Below are 22754 nucleotides of genomic sequence, written 5' to 3' on the forward strand. Positions count from 1 at the left end.
TTTAATAAAAAGAAAAAGCAAACATGTTGACAATGTTATTTGTCACTAGAAATACATACCGTTTTCTTCCTCAGCACATTTGTCAAGGTCCTTCGACAGTTCTTTACACAGATCTCCCTCTGCCATAACTTCATGGAGCTGGTCTCTAGCAACTTCTTGCATTTGAAGCATATAGGGAGTGACATTCTCAAGGACAGCTCTATATGCTTTCAGGGCTTCAACAGGGGCCTTTACCTGAAAATCAGGCAAATGCATCAGGTTAAGCAGGTGTTGTATGGAAACCATGATATAAGTCAGCACAAAAACAACCCTACATGCTAACAATTGATACCTAAGTGGAAAATAAAAAAAACAAGGCTCACCTTTTGTTGCAAGTAAGGCTTTAGGTTCTGAACACGATGACGGTCTAATTGGCATTGGCGCACTGCAACTTTCTTACATGTATGACAATACTTGCTGAAACAATACGAGTCACAAGATTTTTTGTTGTAAACCTATTAAATAAACAACTATACTAAACTTACTTTTCTGAAGTTCCACTGCTGATTAAAGCAAAGACAGTTGTCAGATCTTCTGGTCTTTTAGGAATTCTCTGGAACGCCAGAATCTCTCACATAAACAACCATGTAAACGAAATTAATTTAAATATGTATGTAAATACCTAAAGACTAACCTGACGACAGTTGGGGCAAATGCTTTGCGCTTTCTGCAGACATTCCAAACAGAAAGTATGTCCGCAATCAGTTACTTTGGGGAGTCTTAGTACTGGGGAGGAATCATATGGCTCAAAACAAATAGCACACGCGGAGGGATCTCCTTCCATGGTTAATTAACAAGAAAAAACAACGCTTTCGTCGAAAACACCACTAATCCATGAAAAGTACGAGTCACAGAAGCTGAAGTTTCCAAGAGAGAGGAGTGCCACCGACATGCAATCATTCGCCCGACTGATAAGAAATGTGAGGGGCCTGGCCTAGAATGATGGCTGTCAGCTGTCACTAAAGGCTAAAGGCAGGGGAATACCTCGCACCGGAAAAGTCACATTCACATTGGTTTGCCGGCTGCGCCGTCAGTACCAACATGGTACCAACTTCTGACGTCGCATTGTTGTTCAGTGATAGAAACATTTCTGTAGCGAGGGCGAATATTGAGTTTTTTTCGTTAAAAAAACACGTTTTTAACGAGAAGACTCTGTATTATTGTGAAATAATATGTTTGTACATTTTTAAATTACAACACGTGTGCCGAAGATTGCGGCCAGGGTTCCGACGAACTCTTTTTTTTCGACCAACGGCGAAAACCAAGAAGAACATCATCAAGAAGTCTTTCCGTCGTATCTTTTTCTAGCGTGAGTGGTTGCAGAGCTCATCCAAGTAAGTTCTTATCCGAGGTAAAATATATAATCTTGTTTTATCAGACTTCCTCCATCGTAAAATATTAAATTAGGGCCATTGTCGGGAAATTTTAGTTAACTTGCGATTCGTCTAGTTATCCAGGTTGGGTGTCTGTTGTAAAATTGTTTGCCGCTCATGTCCTACGGTGTGGACACGTACATAAATAAACAAGCATTGTCTCAGGCCCTTTGAACTGAGTAATTTTTGTTCACCAACAATTCCGTTTCTACATTTGCCCTTAGTGATTAGTATCACTCACTTCCCTCTGTTGTGCATTTTATGCGCTCGATCTTTGTTGGGTTTGTGCCGGCTTAACCTCACTGCACCATAACGTTTCACTTGGGACATGCCATTTTGGCTTTCTTTTGCTTGTTTAAATTTTCTCAACGCTAGTACCTAAACTCTGTTTCCACTTCTTGTTTTGAGTTTATGAATTGTCTTGCCGCACCTGTTTGTAGTCATTGCATCGCATTCACATTCTTAATTGTAGCCTTGTTATCATTCAAACTTTGTCTTGTGATTTCAGAGGCACCATGACGATCCGACCTGTGTACCGTCCGGACATAGTCAAAAAAAGGACAAAAAAGTTCATTCGCCATCAAAGTGATCGTTATGGCAAACTTAAGGTATTGTCCTGTTCTACTATGAATATGTTTTGCTTGATCTTGCGCTGTGTAGTTACTTACTTTTGTCTCCTTTCTCCAGAGAAACTGGCGTAAACCTAAGGGTATTGACAACCGTGTCAGGCGTCGTTTCAAGGGCCAGTACCTGATGCCCAACATTGGTTATGGAAGCAATGCCAAGACCAGGCATATGCTCCCGACTGGGTTCAAGAAGGTGCTTGTACACAATGTGAAGGTATGTTAAATTTCTTCTTGTGCATCTTAGATGCATATTGTGAGCTTTATGGATATCAAAATTCTGGTAGCCAAGCCTGGCTAAGTCATAAGTACTTCCAGCCTGAGCTTGTACCTGCTGTTCTTTTTTTCTTGTTTTGAAGTACTGCTTTACTCAGTGTATTGTCTTATCCTGCTACTCCAGGAAATCCAATAATTTAAGATTGTTTCTCTAATCTACTACGTCTTTCTGTTTCAGGAACTGGAAGTTCTTATGATGCAGAACCGCAAATTTGCTGCTGAAATTGCCCACGCTGTATCTGCTAAGAAGCGGAAGGCTATTGTTGAAAGAGCTCAGCAGCTGTCTATCAGGTTAACTAATGGCAATGCCCGTATGCGCTCTGAAGAGAATGAATAAATGTTTTCCATAATTTATCTCGTCATCTATGAATCCCTGGAAGTTACACCCAAGTTCTCACTCATTTTCATCCTTTCAGCCTATGAACTGTTACATATGATTCATGCTGCTTCACTGCATAAAATTGTGATTTTTTGTAAGGTACACAACAGCCACACTCTGGCAATGCACTGGTTGTTGTATTACCTTAAGTAGGGAACTCTCACAACTTGCTGGGATTACTGAATAGAATAAAGCATTTGGATGAATCTCACAAAGGTTGCGGAGCTAAAAGAAATAGCAATCAGTCGGTCTAATATAGTGACTTCTCTGTTCCAAAGTTAGTCATTTACTTCTATAACACATTGTTTTCAAACAACTAGGTAATTCAACCTAGGTCTGAAAGAATTTCATTGAAGAATTTGATTTATTTCTATTTCTCCTACTAGATGGTAACTTTGCGGCCAAACAAATTAACTTGTTATAGAACACGGGTTGCAATGAAAGTATGGAACACAAGAGTTAAACAAAGCCTCCATCGTTTGCCACAGAAAATGAATTACCTGAACTTTAAAAGAGCTTCAATTTAAGCAATTGTTTGAAAGCAAAGGTGGTTACAACTATTTCCAACGGTGTTCTTTATCTTGTTCCCTTCATTCCTGTGCATTTTTTACTTCATAGGAATTACTGAACATTGGACAAAAAATCAGTCTTTCCACTTTCTGGATAGCAAGGGAAGTCAGATTATGAGACCTCCTTTGAAGGTGGAGATGAGATGGGTGCCAAATGGTTGTGATTGGACAGCAAGTTTTCCACTATATTTTATTACATTGTAATAGTTATGATTACATTTAGAATGAAAAGGCTTAAGCTTTGGCCTTCTGTTTACTTTGGACTCTATCCTTAGTTTTCTCTTTAGCTTTCTCATACAATGGCAACAACTGCCCTTCCTTAGCCAATACTTTAAGCATTTCAACAATTAACGGCAGATAATTGTGCTTTCGACGAACATTTTCTACTTGGTAACGTTTTCTCTTACGATCTTCATCTTCAATCAGAAGACGCAGTCTGGAAAGTTCTGCTTGCTGGCTATCAGTTTCCATCCCTCCTTCCTAGAAAAGATAAATGGAAAAAAAAAAGACACTTGTCAATTAACAGTATTACAAATAGATTTAACACACATGAGCTCTTTAAAGAAACACTAACTTCAATTTGTTTCTCGATCTTCTCCACTTTCTTTTCGTATTTGGTCTTGCGGTCTGAGATGAGAGCCATCAGGTTAAAGTTTATCTCTCCTTCACTATACCTGAGACGTAATAAGAAATTTTGTTTGTAAATGGGGTGTCTCACACACACTGAATAAACTTCTGGAAACTATGTTTTATTTAAAAAAAACAAAAAAAAAACTCACTTTTTCATCCTCTTTTCAATGACAGGCCGCACAATATCCAACCAATCTTTATCAGCAGGTATTGGTCCCAAATCAATTGGCCCTTCTCTAATGCCGTCCAATTCATAGAGTCGACCATCAATAGGCAGGTAGCTGACAAAGTGATAAACATCATCATCTTTGGTGGCAGCTTTGCTATCAAATTCAAATAAATTCTGCCTAAAAGAGAAAAAAAGGACAAAATGCAAATGTGGCAAATGAAATATGTATGGTAGTTAGACCAACAAAAGGTAAGTTAAGTAAAAGAACAGGCTATTACCTTGCAAAGGAATTATGTACTGTTCGTATGGTTTGAGAATTGCTAAGAGAAAGACCTTTCATGTTGGCATCAAATGTCTGGCAGAAATCTTTGAATTCTGTAAGAGTCGATCCCAAGGTAATATCAGGGTGTTTGCAATTCAACAAAATGCTGATAATTGCTTGTGTAGCACAAGCATTGTTTATGACCTATGAACAAAACAGAGTTAATACACAGCAACAATGTACACATATGACAACCGGAAGAATGTGTCAGGTAAACAAAAGCAGCATACTTGTTGAGCAAAGAATATTTTCTCCAAACGTGTATCCAAAACAACAGGACCAGATGGCTCTTCATCTTTAATCCATTTAAATAAAAAGATAAGTCCATGAATAGGCCTTGAACAAAGCAAAAAATACCATGATCAAACAATTTTTTATTTTATTTTTAAGTTTATAAATTAGTAAATTGTTACCTGAACATGAAATACGTACTTCAGATTTTCAAACTGATCAGAATCCAAACTCCACAATTCCTCCACCTGACATCCTTTCACACCTGTAAAACAGAGGAATTGCATGAAAGTTGCACTGCAACATAGAGCAATTGTTGGTGGTGATAAGCAAATGCAAATGGTCTTATGTATATATAATAGGACAAATTACACATAATTTAACTCTGTTCAATGGTTTCAAACCACAAATAATTTAACAAATTATATGAAGAAGATGAACTTCCCAAATTATAGAGTTTAACTTTGACAGTACAACAATTCATAACAGCTGGACTAGAGTGTAAAACATATAATGCGATGAAGCCAAGCCATAAAATTGAGTAGATAAAACTAGTTCTCGAAATAGTGTAATTGATGAGATGTGATGTATTGAGAGTTCATAGAAACAGCACACAATAAGTACAACAGTACACCGAAAATCTAAAGTGAATGTCACTGCCACTGCCTATGAAATAACAAAAGTCTCACCAAACTTATTTATTAACTCCGTAAATACTCCTGGATCACTTTCAATGAGACACCAGTCACCAGCCGACATTGTGAAATATCAGCTTTACCAAAATTAAAAGCAGGGTGACTCTTCCAAACGCTAACTCAAACCTGAGTGAAAAACAGGATGTTTAAAATTTCTCTTTGGTCCTTAACCCCTAAACAGAAATGGGGAGGGTAGGGTACCGGCACTAGTCGATCCTCATTTCGAGTATCGACTTTATTGATTCGAGATTCTACACAAACAAAAAACCTGCGCGTCTTCGGGGCCGTGCTGCGTTGCGTGCTGCGTGCTGCCAAGGCGGTATTCTTCCATCACGCGAAACGCAAGCGGGTCGTGCGTACACTTTCTCCTTCAACTCGCTTAAAACTGTACTTGGAACGACTCGGCAAGTTAGACAATTGTGTTGGACTTTTTTACTCGTTGCGGCGCACTGCTTAGCAGTGTAAACGCTGTAACGCCCAGACTACGACCATGACATCCCCGAGTGAAGTGATTGCCATCGAAGGAGCCGGCGACAGGCGCGGCTCTGACAATTCAAGATTCAAAACTAATTTTAAGCCCAAAAAGCAGTTTAAACATTACCCTTACTTTGTTGACCCAGCTATCGTGCCCAGAGTGAAACAGGTTAGTGTTTGCCTAATCTAATCTTAACATCTCGTTTCATCTAGCAGGTTAGTCGTCAACAAACTTTAGTATAATTTTAACCCCTTTCTTTCTTATTTGGTGTTGTATTTTCTTTATCATTGAGTATGGTGCTTAGTTAAACTTACTATATTTATGTTAAAGTGTAAAACTCTTTTATGCCAGTCTTTAATTCAGTACTCTTTTCATTTTATAACACTTAGTCAAGCTCCTGATAACTTAGCCTGGTAGGCACCTGTTGACATGTCACATAAAGTAATGTTACTCACAATGTGTGTGGTTTTACTACATAATGTGATGTCTTACAATATTTTACTCCATCTGGCTGGGTTTTTGGGAAAGAATTCCTGTTAAAAGAAATACTAATTTTCTATTGACATTGGTGTTTTGTGTATCTTTGTTTTTCTAGTATCTGGAAGATAACAAAGATAAAGTTTACATCGATATTGAAGAGATGGTTACAGAATTGCAACGTAAATACAGAGACTATGGAAAGAGAAAACGCTCTGTTTTCAAGGGCTTGGTTGAAAAAGGTAAGCTAATCTTTTTTATAGTATAAAAGCTATTTCAATTGCTAATGGTAGAGCCTTTCCTTAATTTCTTGAACTTTGTTTATGTTTTTTTGTAGCCTTTTCAGTTGTCTTGAAAACTTACAATTTGAATGATACTTCAAGGGATGGAGATGACGCAGATTCATCAAGTGTTTCCGATATGGATATTGATTCTGAAGATGTGGATCTGATTGTGGTAATAATTCTTTTTCTTCCTTTTAATACATCCCATCTTTAAATATATATTTTTGTTTTGTTTCTCCTGTAATTAATCCCAGGTATCCACGAATTTAACCTGTTTTAACTTGAGATGCATTATTCTAATTATTTATGGAAGTTTTGAACTGTTAAAGACATATTGAGGTTAACCGAATTTTGTTTTCCTACTTTCTTCTAGGAGCCTAACACTAGTAACTCTCAGGTGTTGAATATGTACATGCAGCAGCAAGCTATGAAGTAAGTATAACTGTTTTGAGGTTCTGCTTTCTTAATATTTCTTTAGGTTATGTGTTCTGACAAGGTTATGCTCTTGAATTTTTCATCTTTATTTTTATTTCTTGTCATTCCATTCTCTTATCTGATCTTTTATTATTTTTGAAAGGAAACTTACCCCTGCCAAACTTGGAGGTAATGAAGGGGCTAAAGAGTTGATTGATATCAGTAGTGATGATGATGAAGAACAGGCACCTGCAAAGCGCAGCAAACATGGAGAAACTGCAGACGTCGCAGAACCAAATCAATCCATTTCTCCTGTTTCCCAACCACTCAAACCAGCTAATGGACAGGCTACTCCTCAAGAGGTTGCTATAGCTATTGAAAATGGTTCCAACATTTCTGTAAGTTTTTTTTTTTTTTTTTTTTTTTTTTTGTTTGATACAGTTTATCCGTAAATTTTTTGCTTTGCAATGGCTTATTTGATGAAATCCTGTATCCCTTAAGTGTTATCAAAGAATTCTTAGAGCTCTGTAATTTATTCATGTTTTAAATTCAGCAATGTTTCTATATTGTTTCTAGTCTGCAGTGGACAGTGCGTCATTGAAACCAACTCCTCCAGCTCTTCCTGAGAGACAAAAGCGCAAGAGACCTGTTGTTGAGGGTGGAAGCGGATCTGCAAGTTCTACAAATGCCGATCTTTCAAAGAGAAGGAGAAGAGAAATTCCAGTTGTGAGACCGAACTGTTCTTTTAAAGATATTGGTGGTTGTTCAGCTGTATTACAGGTGCCAAGCATTTTTCCACAGTTTTGTTTCTGTACCCTTTACTCTGAGCCCAATATCTAAGTTCTTATTACGATTTTTAGGAAGTTTGTAAGCTGCTAGTCCACCTGCGACATCCTGAAATTTTTGAACAGATAGGTGTAACTCCACCTCGTGGATTTTTGCTGCATGGTCCTCCTGGTTGTGGAAAATCCCTACTTGCAAGTGCCATTGCTGGTGTAAGTCATTGTTGTTCAAACTTTTGGTTGTAATTATGTATTTGTAAGGCTGCTTATGGTTTTTCTAAGCCTGACTTGTTTCAATCTGTTTTTGTAGGAACTTGGAGTACCATTCTTAAAGGTAGCAGCACCAGAACTCATAGCAGGTGTGTCTGGGGAGTCTGAGGAAAGAATTCGTGACTTGTTTGATCAAGCAGTATCACTAGCCCCATGTGTTTTATTCCTCGATGAGATTGATGCTATAACTCCTAATCGCAACAACGCTCAACGAGAAATGGAGCGCCGCATTGTGGCCCAGCTCCTCACAACTTTGGATGGTTAGAAATTTTTCAACAGCTCACTATAGTTATATCTGTTACGGTAAAAGTCTGTAGTCGGTTAATGTCGACATTAACTGGTTAAAGTTGACTCTAGCTATCTATCTTGTTTATTAATTTATCAGCAGCTCATAATTACATTTTCTATGCTTCATTATTATGTTAAGTAGAGTACTTTGACAGTGTTGAAAACTGCTTTCTCTTTGTAGAACTTGGCGAAAAGGAAGGCGGAAATCAAGTTTTAGTTGTTGGTGCCACAAACCGTCCAGACTCACTTGACCCTGCATTGCGTAGGGCAGGTCGTTTTGACCGAGAAGTTTGCATGGGTATTCCAGATAAAGAGGCCAGGGCTCACATTTTGAGAGTAGTTCTAGGCCGTTTGGCCTTAGCTCCAGAAGTTTCATCAGATGCTGGTATTGAAGAATTAGCTTCTCTAACTCCAGGATTTGTGGGTGCGGATCTGTCTGCCCTAACGACAGAAGCAGCTATGGTGGCTGTGAATAGGTTAGTGGTTTATCTGCTCCAGAGATTTTTTCTCAAACTAGATCTGAAAACTTAGAAATAAATTTCTTAATTTGTTTCAGAGTATTTGTGCAAGTTCAAGAAAAATCAAACAACATGAAGGAAACAGCACCTCAACAAGGTCAGGTGTGTGAAAATGGCAGTACTGATTCTCCAGATCAAAAGTGTGAAAACGTAAGCACTGACTCTCAAGCTCAGCCAATTAATGAAAGCAGCACTAATTTAGAAGAAGCTGCCAGTCAAACTGATAAAAGTACAACAGTTGCTCATGTCCAGATGGATACTAATGAAGGTCAGACTCAAGAAGCTGCACAAAAAGTTGTTGAAACATGTGAAACAGGTAAAGATGCAGAAGTAACCACTACTGAGAAAATCACATCAGAGACCATACTAGAGGAGTTAATCACAGGTAAAGAAGAGGAACCAATGAATATTGTTTCTTCTGAACAAGAACAAATGCAGAGTGCAAATATTGCACCTGTATCAGAAATTAATGACCAAGAAAACAATGTGGCATGCCAATCTGGTGCGGGAGATGAAGTTGAAGTGATACCTCAAAACAACGTAAATGCAATTGTGAAAGAAGCTGAACCTGAACAGTGTATTAATAAAAAGACTGATGATGATGTACAAGTTTTGGAAGTTGAAGCTATACAAGAGGAAGCTCTGCAGCACACACCAGATCAGGAGAAATCTGATTCGATTGAGGTAGGTTCCTTTAGTATAATGAAGTCTGTCCCTTCTTTTTCTTTTTACAAATCTCAACAAATCTATTCACCATTTTTTTTTATTTTTTTTTCATTTTCTAGGTTGTACAAAATGAACTATCACTTTCTCAGAAGCTGCTACCTCTACCTCTGTGGTCACCAGAATTATCCCAACTGATGTCATGGCTTAAAGATACCCCACCCCTGACAACATCTCAACTTAATGAATTGACTGTTACTATGTCTGATTTCCATCAAGCTCTTCGTCATGTGCAACCATCTGCTAAGAGAGAAGGATTTGCCACTGTTCCTGATGTGACCTGGGATGATGTGGGATCTCTTGCTAATGTTAGAGCAGAGTTACAGATGTGTGTTTTGGCACCAGTAAGATACGCCAAGCAATTCTCAGAGTTGGGATTGAATTCACCAGCTGGAGTTTTGTTATGTGGACCTCCTGGTTGTGGGAAAACTCTCCTGGCAAAAGCTGTTGCCAATGAGGCTGGGATTAATTTTATTTCTGTGAAGGGACCTGAGTTACTGAATATGGTATGTTCATGAAATATTGTAGATCATTTACTAGCTTGTTAAGTTGATTGGTGGTGTAATTTTATTGTTTTCATTTTCTTAGTATGTTGGAGAAAGTGAACGTGCTGTTCGTCAAGTTTTCCAAAGAGCGAGAAACTCTGCTCCTTGTGTTATATTTTTTGATGAACTGGATGCTCTCTGTCCAAAGCGATCAGATTCTGGTGATGTAAGTTAATTTTCATTTTAGTTTTGTTTCCTTGCTGTGTATTTCCTCTCCTAAGATTTTACTGTAATTTAATTATTTTTGTTTAGAATGGTGTTAGTAGTCGAGTAGTAAATCAACTGCTCACAGAAATGGATGGCATTGAGGGCAGAAAAGCTGTGTTTCTTATGGCTGCTTCTAACCGACCTGACATAATAGATCCAGCAGTATTGAGACCTGGTCGATTGGATAAAATTGTTTATGTAGGCTTGCCTAATGCTGAAGATCGCAAAGACATCTTAAGGGCATTAACTAAGGTATATATCGTTTCTATCATTCAAACCGATTTTTAACCATACTATTTTATTTTGGCGCCTTTAGTTTAACACTTTGATTCTCTACTTGTAGAATGGCACAAGACCTGAGTTGTCTTCTGATGTAAATCTCGGAGAAATCGCGGGTAGACCTGTGTTGGAAGGTTACTCTGGTGCTGATCTTGCTGCTCTTGTACGGGAAGCTGGAGTTCAAGCTCTTCAAGAATTTATCCAAACAGAAGACCAAAAAGGACCACTATGTGTGGCCCTAAGACACTTTAATTCTGCAGTAGCTAAAATCAGACCGTCTGTGACTGGAAAGGTAGTGTTTTCTTCACATTTTTCTGTTTTTATTGTTCTGTAATCAATCACTGTTCTTATACTTTTGTTTTTTCTCTCTTAAAGCAAAGGGTCCATTATGAGAAACTTGGGGCTCAGTACAACAAAAATACATTGGTGAGTGATAAATCTGAGACCATGGACACAGCTTGATAATTTTATGTGTAACTCGTGTTAACTGATTTATTACACTTGCTTGTTATTTGTTAAGTTAATGTCGTAATGGTGGCACTTAGGTGTTGATATATTTGTTCTTGTTTGTTTTTTCACCTCCTTGGAACATTTGATTAGTTTGGGGGGGGGGATAAGGATTTATCATGACTGAATTTTAATTAAAAATGAATATAAGATGTAAATACTATGCCTATCACTTCTTTTAATGAGTTTGACCGTTACTTCACTTTGCCTCACTCAGAAACATTGTTGTTAGAGCCCAAGGCTCTTTATGCTTATTGTATATGTAGCTTTCCTGACAAGGGAAGGTTTTCCGGTGATACAGTCAGATTTCAATGGCGCTTCAAGGTGGTGTTGTTTCCATCCCTAGGTTTTACATTGGTTTCAGCTGCCCGTAGGGTGTTTCAAGGTCGTTTAAATTGCTAACTAGAAGATGATTTCCTGCAAAATCTGGGCGCTGTGGCCTAAACGGTTCCGGAGATATGTGCATGCAAAGATGGCAATAAAGCAATCAAATAGGGGAATTTTTGATTTAATTCGCGCAAAATGACCTTTAAACTCCTTACGGGCAGCTAAAACCAGTGCCAAACCTTATCTAGGGTTGCAAACGACTACACTTTAAAGTGCCATTGAAATCTGACTGTATCACCGGAAAACCTTCCCTTGTAAGCCAACATGTGCAGTAATCATGTAGAGTTTATATATTCCAAATAGTGTATTAAGAAGTTATGTACTGTAGTTACTCTCAATATCTATGAAATTTTTTGAGAATAATGAAATATAATCTATCTTAAGAATTGTGTTGATTTAGTTTTCCTTGGAAATTTTATGTCTGGATTATATCAACTGGTACCCATTATTGATAGTGATTTGTAGGTGTATTACTTTAACATGAGTGCATTACGTCATGCAATGACCGACACAACTTGTAAAGCAGAGCCAAATTTTATTACACGATTTAGAAACCAATAAATAAGGTTTTAAGTTTAAGTACAGCATTTCAGTTTTCATTTCATGCTTTGTCATTTTTTTAAATACTGCTGAGTACATTAACAGCTGTTGGTCAGCTGTGTACAATTAAGCAATTTTGTCAAGAGCTTTGAATGCCATATTAGTGGTAGGCAAATCTGTTATAAAAGTAGTGTGCCATTTACTTACTAATGTATTCAGAATAAGTGTGACAATATATGTACTCAATTATCAACACCAATACCACACGAAGATATTTAACAGAGAAAAGTATTAACTAGACACAATAAGACAGTTTTTACTTTGTGTTTGATTGCAACAAACAAGTAGAATAACAAGAGAGAAAAAAAACAAAAAAACTACACTTTGTAATTTTCAATGTTGTCAATCACAAATATTTTAGATCACAGACTTTCAAGTGTTGTATCAACTATAAAACTTTATAAAACAGCGATGTTAATGATAAACAAAAGTTTGTTCCCAACAATCTCTCTTAATGTGTAGCCTGCTACTGATTATTATCAACCTTTTTACTGTCTGATGTAAAGAACTCATGGGACTTCAAGGTGATGTAGGCAGATTGTTCTAATTGTTTTTCTGCTTCAGAAATGTCATTTCTTATGTCTGCAACCAATGCATCTGGAAAGAAAGGAATTATTGTAGAGCTAAAACTTTGTACATTTGGATTCAAGTACTACACAAGATGATGGTGAGCCTCACATAATCAATCTTGTATGTCACACCACAGACATTCAATTAAAAAAGAGGTGTAACTTTACATTTTGTGATAATAGTATTTTTACGCAAATAATTTTGAGTGAGCATAAAAAGATAAATGCAATTCAGGAAATCATTAAGTTAAAGGTGTGGTCTTTACCTAAGGAAGAGTAATCTTTTTCTGGACGAAGGTAACCCAACATACAGACTTTCAGGTAACGTCCATAAAAATCTGATGGAAATTTATGTAAAATATGGGTTTCCTGAAAATTACATAACATATTAGTGATTGGTGCATATCCGCATGGAACGGAACTCAATTAGATTCTAATATACATAGACTACCTTACCATGGATTTCTCAACATTCTTGTAGTATGGATTCCACCCAACACTCATAACCATTTTATGAATAGCTCCGTTGTCAATTTGAGCCCAGCCAAAGTAAACGCCAGTTTCCAGTTCAACTGGCAGTTCCTTCACAACATGTGGTTCAAAATTAGCTAAAAATTGAGAAGAAAACAACTCTGAAATCTGGTCTAACTACGCCAAAGATGAATTTGTTGTCGGTTCAAAACTCTTTGGACCTGTTTCTGTTAGTTTTTCGTGGGTGTAGGTTAGGTTAGGTATTTTAGAGGGTGGAGAAATGTAAAGTATTAAAGACAAGACATTGCAACTCACCTGTAGGAATGCCAAGTTCTTTGGAACCTCTTCCAAACCCTTTCACTACCGTACCCGCTGCAAAATGAGGGAGGCCTTTTTTGAACGTCATCGTCGACTGTCAATTACACCTGCAGCCGTTCCAACTTGCAGTCTCGTCTGCTAAATCTATATGTGGCAGACTGATATACTTGTCTCCTTCTGCTTAACACCAGCACGCGTTCGTATCTTTTCCGCAGAGAGATTATTGAGAGACAGAGGATTAAATGGCAAAGCTCCTCTTCTCCATAACTTCACACGTCACCGAAGATTGCTATCAATACACGTATTATGCCTCTCTCTTTTTACCTCTCGTTCTGTGTACCTGGATGCCGAAATTTTGGAGTTGGGCGCGGGTATTGTTGCCAACGCTGCATTCTGAAACTATACGATCAACCAAACATCTTCCTGCTCTCGTCTAGTGAGGAAAGCGTCGGCAATTAATGTATGATATTGGTTGAAAGTGTGCAGAGATCAGCAGAGATCTAGAAATGAGTGTGAAGTCGGGAAACTATTCCGATGAAAATGTGATTACTAAATTAAATAAATCAGTCGTCAGCATTTGTTGGCGAAGAAACGGGGAATAGTAATCAACCAGCTGGGAGACAAAAGTCACTAAAAATATACAGAAAAGCAAAACACAAAAACTATTAAACCAACTAAGCCTTTGGTATCCCGGGAGCTTTGTCGTACAACTACTTATGCATCGACCCTTTAAAGAAGAAATGCCCACATCGCCCCTTCTACGGAAGGTCGGACACGATATTCTGTACAACGGCGATACATTGGACGAAGGCTATATCCTAAATTGTTGATTAAAGGCAAAGGCGAATAACTTTCAAAAGCAGTTGAAAATGACCCGCTTTTTTTTTGAACGATGTCCAGTTTCCGGTTTTGGTCGACAGCTGCGTCTGCGAATAGTGGACAAGATGGATCCCGAGGTATGTACATATGAGAATTATCCACATAGTACGTAAAATTATTGGCGAATAAAAGTTGTTGCAGTTTTTGTCAATGTTTAAAGTGTAAGAAATAACGTTAGCAAAACTCAAAGCGGTGCTAGACTTGCCCCACATTGCATTTTACGAATAGATGGTGCTTAAAACTTCAGCCCAAGACCCGCTGCCCGTTGCAGACATTCGGCACATTTAGCAGTTGAAAAGAATTAAAATTTCGATGTTTTTGTTTTTTATATTACTTCAAGATCGATATATGTCCAATTTTGATATATTCTAAAATCTTGCTCATGTGAATTAGTAATTCAAAATTTTCATTATTCAAAATAACCAATAAACTTCCTGAAACTAAATCAGATTGTCACTTTCATAGATTTGTTGAATGAGCAATATGTCCTCTATAGACACATTGACAGTGCAGTAATGTTAAAAACTGTGCAGGAATTGTTGTGTCTTCTCTTAAGTGTATTGTATGTTATTATTGTCATCAGTTTCCTTTGTTCCATAATTGTAGTGTAAGTTGTCTGCTTATTTACTCTAAACCTAAGCACATTTAAAGTTAATTTTGTGTCTCTCAAAAACACTTCTCTCACTTGGAATGTTTGAAAGTTTTTTAGTAGTCTTTTTCTAATTGAAGTTTCACATTATTGTTGTCACTGGTATTGTTTTATGTTTCTTCAAAACTGATCACTGTCTCAAGTATTTTTTTTTTGTCCAAGTTTTAAAGAAAACTTATTTTATATTCTCATCTCCTGGTTTTTCACACCAGTATCTTTCTTCACAGGTTGAAATTGTACAATGATGTTAACGTCAAACTTGACGTTTAATTCTTGGCCTTGGCTGTAAACCATAAACGTTATCTAAAAATGGACGGAGAAGATATTCAAATCTTAATTGAATCCAATAAAACTACACAAATTGAGGATTTAAAGAAAAAATTTTATGAACAATTTAATTCAAGTAAGTATAGATTGCTTTAAATTTTTGGAAGATTCTTGCAAATTTAAAGAATTTATCCATCATGTTTTATATCTTTTCATTCATTTACAGCAAAAGACCCATGGCTGTTGAATGGTATTTTCGATTGTTATTTACAAACAAGCAGTATGAGACTGGTTGAAATTTTAGTTGGTGTCAGGGAGCCTCATGACATGCATCTTTTTAATAAGTAAGATTACGTAATATACTTTATTAACATTTTTCTTGTTATTCAACTTTGTTTATAACTTTTTACTTGCCATACAAACTACTTATTGTTGCTTACTTTCAATTATAGATTATCAGAAACACTAAGAGGTCAATCAAAGCTACAGGCACTCACATTATTGGGACATGTTGTGCGAAGAAGACCTACATGGCTCATTAAAATTGTTAAACATCAAGTGTTAAATGATCTTCTTCGAATACTGAAAGTATGTTTTGTTATCCTCTTATTCAATTTAACTGTCCAGATATCCTAGTGTTACATAAAATAATAAATCACTTTTCAGATGGAGACAGATATTATTCTGGTGATGAGTGCGCTTTTAATCATCATTATTTTGTTACCAATGTTACCATCTTTGATGGCTCAGCATCTTAATGAAATATTTGATGTGTTCAGGTTTGTGAGCGATTGAGCTGTTATTTGCAGTAGCTTAATATACCTTTGAAATATTAATTTTAATGTAAATTTATTTTGTAGTCGACTTGCTGCCTGGAACACAAATAACCCCAACAAAGTACCAGAGTACAACCTTATACACCTTCAAGTTGGGCTTTGTGAATTATTCAATCGCCTATATGGCATGTATCCTTGCAATTTTCTATTTTACCTACGAAAGCAATATACACAGCAGGATAATCTGGATGTGTTCAGTCATACTATTAAGGTTAGTCAAATTTTTTCATTTAATAAATCCTAAGAAAATACATTTTGTTCTGGATTTGTTTGCATTTGTTTATTTTTTATCAGCCTATGGTCTACTCAGTACGAATGCATCCGCAACTGGTGACAACATCTAAAGATGCAGAGACAGCTCCAAGCAGGTGTGTTGCATATCTACTTTCCAGTGTTTGAATCTGATATTCAAGTGGTCTCTTAACAGCATTTGATTGAGTGTTTGGGTGTGTGTGTATGTGACCCTTCATTGTGTTGTTGATATCAATCTTGTTTCTATTGTTCTTTTTATAAACATTACAGGTGGGTGAAGATGGAAGATCATGACGTCATAGTTGAGTGTGCAAAATATGTTTTGGACACGTCAAGGGATGACTTTGGGACAGTCTCCAACTCAATTATGCATCGGTCCCATTCAACAATGGAACTTGCCATAGCACTGGGTACTTTCATTTTCATCACTTTATTTCCTGATTTTGAGGTGTTTCTTCAAGGCCTCTGAAAAAAAAAGTCACTGAGTTAATTATTGGTGTTCTTATGTATGTTTAGAAGATACACAGCAATCTTATGGAAAAACTATGGCATCTGATCTAGTACTAACATATAATGAAGAGTGGAGCCCAAGTTCTCGTTGTGGACTAAATACTCCACCCCCACCTGAGTCAACACCAACCTCAATTCCACACACACCCATCCAACAGGTTAGCTTGCTGTGTCAAAATGAATCATGAACAAATCAATTTGTGAAAATTTAATTCTTTTATTTTTTGTAGAACTATGTGGCAAGTACCTCATTTCCTCATCAAGAGGGCACATCGCCACCTGAGGCAGCTATTGAAGCTACACCAGAGACAACTCCCATAAAGGTATGTAGCTATCTTTTTATTCCTGTACTGTTCTCTTTGCTGTGGTTCTGGAGAAATTATTAATTTATTTCAGGATTTGCGGGTTTTACCGCGACAACCATTGGCTCCCTCTACTGTAGTGCGAGCCCTAAACCACTCCCTCAGCTCAGGTGGAAGTGCTCTCCCTCAAAAATGGCCCGGAGGTTTGACGGTGAGCACATCCTACTCACAACCATCATCGCCAATGAAAAAAGAACCATCGCCATTCCGTTATTCCGGAATTAATCAACAAATGACTGCCACACCACCTGTAAGATCTCAGAATTGTCCGAACCTACAAATACTATTAGCTTAGACTACATGCATTATTCACACTGCAGTTTTGTACCATACAGCCAACATTCCCATCAGATGTTCCAACAGTGTCAGCTTTCCAACAACCACGTCGTGACTCTCTTCCTCTTGGAGGCCATTCAATCATAGATCAACCATGGGAATCCACTTCTATGGCTAGAAGAGTTGCCAACCTAGTTCAGGAACGCAAGCAAGTAAGTGTTCAAATAATATTTTTACTGCTATAGAAACTCTCAATATAAATTAAGCAATTTTGTTTTTGAACTTTTTTGTTTTTTCTCTGTCTTGTTTTAAATATTCAAGCTGCCTCTACTTTACTGATCCTTTAACATCTCACAGATATCATCATCAGAAGGCTTTGTTGAAAAGCAGTTTAACCCTTCTACTGGTGCCAAGTCTCGAAGTACTGCTCTATCAAGTATCTCCTCAAATTCTGTTTTGTCATCAAGAATACCTTCCAGTCCACTTAGAGTTATTGGCTCTTCAGGAGTTCCACCAGAGAGCCCAGTTCCAATTGAACCTACAGCACCATTACCTGGATCAAGGGATTGGCCTATCACAAGGTAAGTAAACACAAGAGGGAATGTCTTACTTTTGCTGGCAAATGAACATATCCAATGTTCTGCGTGTAATGCAATGAATACTTAATATTATAAATTCTAACATTCTTCTCACTTACTTTGTAATTATTGTATGTGTCTCTTTGAATGTACTTAGGCCAACTCCTGAAAAGAATGGTGTGCATTTAGCAGAAGGGCACACCTCCAGTGTATCTTCAACATCTCTGTATCATCCAAATGACTCCACCCAGGAGGATCAAGAAATTGTTGAAATTGTCAAACAAGGAGAACAGTTTAGGAACGACACTCGATCTATGAATGCGGTGAGTTACTCTTTATGCAAAAGCAGATGTGCCTATCGTGGTACCTTATTTACCAACCATACTTACTAAACTGTTTTCTTGTTTTTTCTCTAGCAAACTCCTCTGGCAGTAAGTCGACATTGTGACTCAGTTTTGCAAGAATTTCCTGTCACCCACAATCATGATCAGGATTGTGAAATGGAAGGGGATGAATGTCTTCAAGAACAATCTGGGTCCCCGTGTGCTTCTGGTGGCCTACATATGCCTAATTCGGTTATGAATTTCACTAGAAGAGCTCGCATGAGATATTTCAGCCATTGCGTACCTCCTGTCCAATATCCAATCTCATCTGACTCTAATATTGGCAGTACTGGCAGTAGTCCAGGAAATGGAACATCATTTCCCAGTGGTAAAGTTCGTCGGACAAATTCCTGTCCAGAAATGGAAAAGTCTCAAGGTATAATAAAACATTTTTAAATATAATATCTGTTTTTTAAAACCCATGTTAAAGCTCAGGTACATAGTAATTGTGTTGTAATTGTTAACTCCATTGGTTGTTTGTTTTTGTATTTTTTCTCCAGCAAGTGATTTAAAAGTTGACTGCACAGTGGAGGAAGAATTTGAAGATTGTCTTCAGAATGAGGATGCAACTACGCCTCAAAATTCGATTGGTGAGGAAGCTTTGGTCAATGGTTGCACTCACTTGCACCTGAAACCAGAAATGGTAACAGAAGGCACTCAGACTGTAGAATGCGCTCCCTATGAATACCTGTTCATGTCAGTGTTTCCATCTATGGAACCTCAATCCAGTCAGGCACCAAGCCCAGCACCATTTTCAGCTTTTAATGAGCAGAACATGTTTCAATCTAAGGTAAACACAAATGACCCATGTTCCTTGCTTTATGTATGGCTCTATATTTTACTGTCTATACCATATTATAAAAATATTTTCAGCTTGAAAATGTTAGTCCTCAAACACAGTTGGACCAGTTTCTGTGGAATATCTTAGAAATACGCTCAAAAAGTTCGAATTCTGAGGCTGAAAACAGGGAAAGCAAATTTAGAGAACAAATTATGCTGCTAAATATTCAGCTCCAATTTGAGCGCCAGCGCCGAGAGGTGCACGCCGAAAGAAATCGGCGTTTGTTGGGAAGATCTCGGAACAACCGTGCTTTGGAAGAAGTTAAAACTGCACTCGTAAGTATTTTAGTGAGTCTCCCTGCAATAATACACTTAAAATTCTTTTGACATTTGATTAATAAAAAAAAATCAACAGAAAGAGCAACTTAGTCTTCTGCAGCATGAATTAGAATCAGTTAGCAAGGAGGTAACAAGACAAAGGGAAGAATCAAATAGAATAATACAAGAGGAGCAAGCATCTGTTAAATATTGGGAAGAACAGGTAACAAATTTTCAAGTTCCACAGTTACATGATATCCAATTTTATATTTTTCTCTTTGTCCATTTTATTTTCATTATCTTTTGCTTTCATTACAAGTGTGTACAAGCACAAAACAGTTCCCGTGAGTGGAAATCAAAATTCGAGGATATGGAACAAAAATTTCTCCAGGAACAAAAATCTACTGCAGCTGTACAAAAGGTAGAAATCTGCTTCAGTGATATATTGTTATAAATTTAATTGTTTGTGTTGTGTTGTGCCAATCTAGTAGTAAGTATGAAATGTTACATCATTCCATCACATTTCCATCACAAAACTGTATTATTTTTAGGAATATCAAAATGCACAAAGCAAGCTTCTTGATATAAGTAATGAGAAAAGGCAAGCTGAAATGAATGCTGCTGCTGCAGAAAAACTTCAGTCAGAAGTACAGCAACTGCAGAAAGAGTTATTGCTTGCTGGAGAACAACATCAACGCCTGAATGAGAAAATTAATTACATGTCTCTAAATCACAAACGACCAGAAGAATTTACAAGTATCAAGGAGGCTTATCATGATGAACTTAATAGTGAGTTACTTTTCCTAGACAAAGTAAATACAAATTCAAGGTAAATCTCTTTTAGAACTAATATTAATTTTTAACCTCTTCACTTTCAGATCTTCGTCAAATTTTAGACTCTAAAAGTTCTTTGTTGGAAGCCACAAAAGCACGTGTTGCCGAGCTTGAGTCTAGTGCTACAAATAATGCTCATCACATGAATGAGAAAAAAAGACAGCTTAAAGTTGTTAAGGATGAATATAATGATCAGTTACAGGTAACAAAAATTTCTTCTAATCTTGTTGTAATAATGCATTGTAATAATTATATCTGCGCCACTCCATGTGAATGAACTGCCCAGTCATGGAACTTTGCTCTTAAGGCTTGTACTATAACCAAAATTTAAAAAAAAAAAACTTGTCATACTTAAGATTTGTATTTTTATGACAAATTTATAATTAAATATTAATTAAAATAGAAATGTTTTACCAAGATTTGTTTAAGTGTGAATGTGTACATGTTAACTGTCCCTTAATACAATGATCATCTTGTCTTGAAGAGTCAACTCTCGCTAAAGTGTTTTAGCCAACGCTATGCAGAAACCTTACAGCTTGAGTTGACTGTATCTTTTTGAAACGTCAATCTGAGTTTTATTGAGTATCTGTGTCATTTATACAGGCAGTTGAAAGTAAATACCAGGCTCAAAAAAAGATCAATCAAAGGCTTCAAGAAAACAACTTGGAGTTATTAAAAGTAATTGCTGAGTTAAAGAGTAAGCGAAAACGGGAAGGAAGAGAGCCTACAGCGTCTCAGCCAGCTGCAGCAAGCTCCTCTTCACACCTCACTCACCCCAAAAGCCCAGATAGTGTGTGTAGTGATGACAGGCTGCCACACTCAAGTTCACCTTTATCTGAATCCTTAAGCTCATCAGAAGGAATGTCATTGCCAGGTATGCACTCTGCAGAGCGGTTTACTATTTGCTATTTACTTACACTGGTTGTGTAGTGAGGTAATGAAATATTTGTTTTTTATGTACAGGAATTTTAGCTAGAGATGTTTCAACCATCCAAAATTTACAAGTAATAGTTGACCAACCAGAACAGCTTGCAGAAGCAGTACCAACACCGTCCCAACCGTTAACTCCCACAAAAACAAAATCATCAGCCTCCTCTGCGGTTGTTAGCAGCAATGTTAGTGATGAGGGATAATATTTTGTCTTATGTACCTATAAAAAGTTTAATATACTGTTAAAGATATTAGTTTTTTAAGTTGGGTTCTTTTCTGTCATATAGTTGATAAAATTTGTGTTTTGTGATTGTGGTGTACTATTATTTTATATATTGCCCCTACAGCATTGTATTTGTTAAATACATAAGTGAAACAAATCTATACTTAATATTCTTAATGTCTTATGTGATTGCAAAAAACCATGATCAAAAAGTTGTTTTCTTTTGAAAAGGAAATAGAGGACCCCATTCAATTTCTTTTTTCTTCAGAATTCTCTCATTGTATATACCACTTCTTTCTTAAATGAAAATATAATTTGTTGGTAACTTTTGAAAGCTTTTAATTTGACGATGGTTTCTAGTCTCAACATTGTGAATAAACTCAGTACATGGTCAGTGCATTTTGTTATCTAACTTTAGAGATTTTGTGTCCTTGAATATCATGGATCAAATTTTGAATTATGATTGTTTATGTTGCTGTTGGTCAATTTTGTTTTTGAAAAGTACCTTGGTGGTTTTGTTGTGTACCCTCTTTATACAGTAACATTTTTGAATTGTGCCAGTGCTACTGATTTTTAAGGAAAGATTACGGTAATGTTTTGATCCCTCTTTTCCAAGGATCTCTGTGAGTTAGATAATCATGATATGAAGGAATTAAACTAATTTTACTTGGAATGATTGTTTTGTTTTCTAAATTTTTTATTTTCCTAACTTTATGGAAAGGGTATCTGTTTTTTCTAGATTTCGTACATATTGATGTAACTGGACTATGCTTTCAGCAAATCCCTTGTTACATGTTACTCTTCAATCAGCTCTCTATATTTGCCAACAGTTTTGAGTGCTGGCCCGCATTGCAAACAGAAGAGTAGAGCAGATTTAAATGGTGACAAATTTTTGAAAATAAAATCACTTTGAAACATCTTACTTCTTAAAGCTCTACTTTATTGTCTATCCATCTGTGTAAATAACATTGATGAGATAAGTTTTAACAAAGGATGACAAAACTCTTCCTTTATCTGTTTCTGTTACCTTCTTCAGTTATTCCTGTTCTATAGATATGGAGTTTGAATCAAGTCTTTACCGTCAATGTTAGTACTATATGACTTCCTCACTGAGTTCATTAGAAATTCTCCCCCCCCCCCCCCCATTCATTCATGCCTGTTTACTTCACATTCTGAAGAGAGACCTGAGATTTTCTCTTATATTTTCCATATAGCTTCTTCCAGTTTTGGTCATCTGTATTTATGATTTCACACTTT

The 22754-nt window shown here is 36.8% G+C and overlaps 6 protein-coding genes across 14 annotated transcripts in view; 3 read left to right on the forward strand and 3 right to left on the reverse strand.

The window, feature by feature from the left end:
- LOC113210149 (uncharacterized) overlaps positions 1-1013 on the reverse strand; it is a gene marked incomplete in the record, with an annotated part of 3293 nt that extends 2280 nt beyond the window's left edge. The window contains 4 exon segments of the mRNA XM_052271882.1: positions 62-234; positions 363-456; positions 525-592; positions 674-1013. Coding sequence (XP_052127842.1) covers positions 62-234; positions 363-456; positions 525-592; positions 674-823 — 485 coding nt within the window.
- A 203-nt stretch (positions 1014-1216) lies between these two features.
- Positions 1217-2665, forward strand: LOC113210152 (60S ribosomal protein L32). Of its 3 annotated transcripts, none has more exons than XM_026428003.2 (4): positions 1217-1373; positions 1921-2020; positions 2100-2252; positions 2490-2665. In XM_026428003.2, exons 2-4 carry the CDS (start codon positions 1928-1930, stop codon positions 2646-2648), a joined length of 405 nt encoding a protein of 134 aa, XP_026283788.1. In that variant the 5' UTR covers positions 1217-1373; positions 1921-1927; the 3' UTR covers positions 2649-2665. The 3 variants fall into 3 exon arrangements, with proteins under 3 accessions (XP_026283788.1, XP_026283789.1, XP_052127845.1); XM_026428004.2 differs by having other exon boundaries at positions 1323-1390; XM_052271885.1 differs by lacking the exon at positions 1217-1373 and adding an exon at positions 1473-1496.
- Positions 2666-3435: 770 nt separating this feature from the next.
- On the reverse strand, positions 3436-13956 carry LOC113210150 (ubiquitin carboxyl-terminal hydrolase isozyme L5). 3 transcript variants are annotated; one of them, XM_052271883.1, is made up of 7 exons: positions 13761-13956; positions 4813-4876; positions 4611-4716; positions 4337-4524; positions 4039-4236; positions 3834-3933; positions 3436-3739 (listed from the first exon to the last, which is right to left on the reverse strand). In XM_052271883.1, the coding sequence occupies exons 1-7, from the start codon at positions 13810-13812 to the stop codon at positions 3494-3496; spliced, it is 954 nt and encodes a 317-aa protein (XP_052127843.1). In that variant the 5' UTR covers positions 13813-13956; the 3' UTR covers positions 3436-3493. The 3 variants fall into 3 exon arrangements, with proteins under 3 accessions (XP_052127843.1, XP_026283785.1, XP_052127844.1); XM_026428000.2 differs by lacking the exon at positions 13761-13956 and adding an exon at positions 5301-5502; XM_052271884.1 differs by lacking the exon at positions 13761-13956 and adding an exon at positions 4984-5002.
- LOC113210148 (nuclear valosin-containing protein-like) lies at positions 5628-11848 on the forward strand. Its single transcript, XM_026427998.2, has 15 exons — positions 5628-5949; positions 6377-6500; positions 6596-6714; positions 6916-6974; positions 7120-7354; positions 7533-7736; positions 7817-7951; positions 8049-8268; positions 8478-8772; positions 8853-9498; positions 9600-10043; positions 10126-10248; positions 10335-10541; positions 10633-10860; positions 10944-11848. Exons 1-15 carry the CDS (start codon positions 5797-5799, stop codon positions 11028-11030), a joined length of 3279 nt encoding a protein of 1092 aa, XP_026283783.1. The 5' UTR covers positions 5628-5796; the 3' UTR covers positions 11031-11848.
- On the reverse strand, positions 11978-13605 carry LOC113210151 (riboflavin kinase). Its single transcript, XM_026428001.2, has 4 exons — positions 13418-13605; positions 13088-13239; positions 12898-13000; positions 11978-12659 (listed from the first exon to the last, which is right to left on the reverse strand). The coding sequence occupies exons 1-4, from the start codon at positions 13506-13508 to the stop codon at positions 12529-12531; spliced, it is 477 nt and encodes a 158-aa protein (XP_026283786.1). The 5' UTR covers positions 13509-13605; the 3' UTR covers positions 11978-12528.
- Positions 13957-14233: 277 nt separating the features above from the next.
- On the forward strand, positions 14234-22419 carry LOC113210147 (hamartin). 5 transcript variants are annotated; one of them, XM_026427992.2, is made up of 23 exons: positions 14234-14376; positions 15161-15351; positions 15442-15559; positions 15668-15803; positions 15882-15994; positions 16076-16262; positions 16346-16419; positions 16574-16713; positions 16820-16971; positions 17044-17136; positions 17210-17425; positions 17511-17663; positions 17809-18032; positions 18187-18352; positions 18446-18788; positions 18913-19202; positions 19286-19528; positions 19608-19733; positions 19830-19931; positions 20062-20299; positions 20389-20546; positions 20948-21218; positions 21308-22419. In XM_026427992.2, the coding sequence occupies exons 2-23, from the start codon at positions 15258-15260 to the stop codon at positions 21475-21477; spliced, it is 3807 nt and encodes a 1268-aa protein (XP_026283777.1). In that variant the 5' UTR covers positions 14234-14376; positions 15161-15257; the 3' UTR covers positions 21478-22419. The 5 variants fall into 5 exon arrangements, with proteins under 5 accessions (XP_026283777.1, XP_026283781.1, XP_026283782.1 ...); XM_026427996.2 differs by having other exon boundaries at positions 14240-14376; positions 15176-15351; XM_026427997.2 differs by lacking the exon at positions 14234-14376 and adding an exon at positions 14380-14460 and having other exon boundaries at positions 15176-15351.
- Positions 22420-22754: the final 335 nt, after the last annotated feature.

The sequence above is a fragment of the Frankliniella occidentalis genome, unplaced genomic scaffold (genome assembly GCF_000697945.3).
Source record: "Frankliniella occidentalis isolate FOCC.00 unplaced genomic scaffold, Focc_3.1 Scaffold177, whole genome shotgun sequence".
NCBI classification, from domain to species: Eukaryota; Metazoa; Arthropoda; class Insecta; order Thysanoptera; family Thripidae; genus Frankliniella; species Frankliniella occidentalis.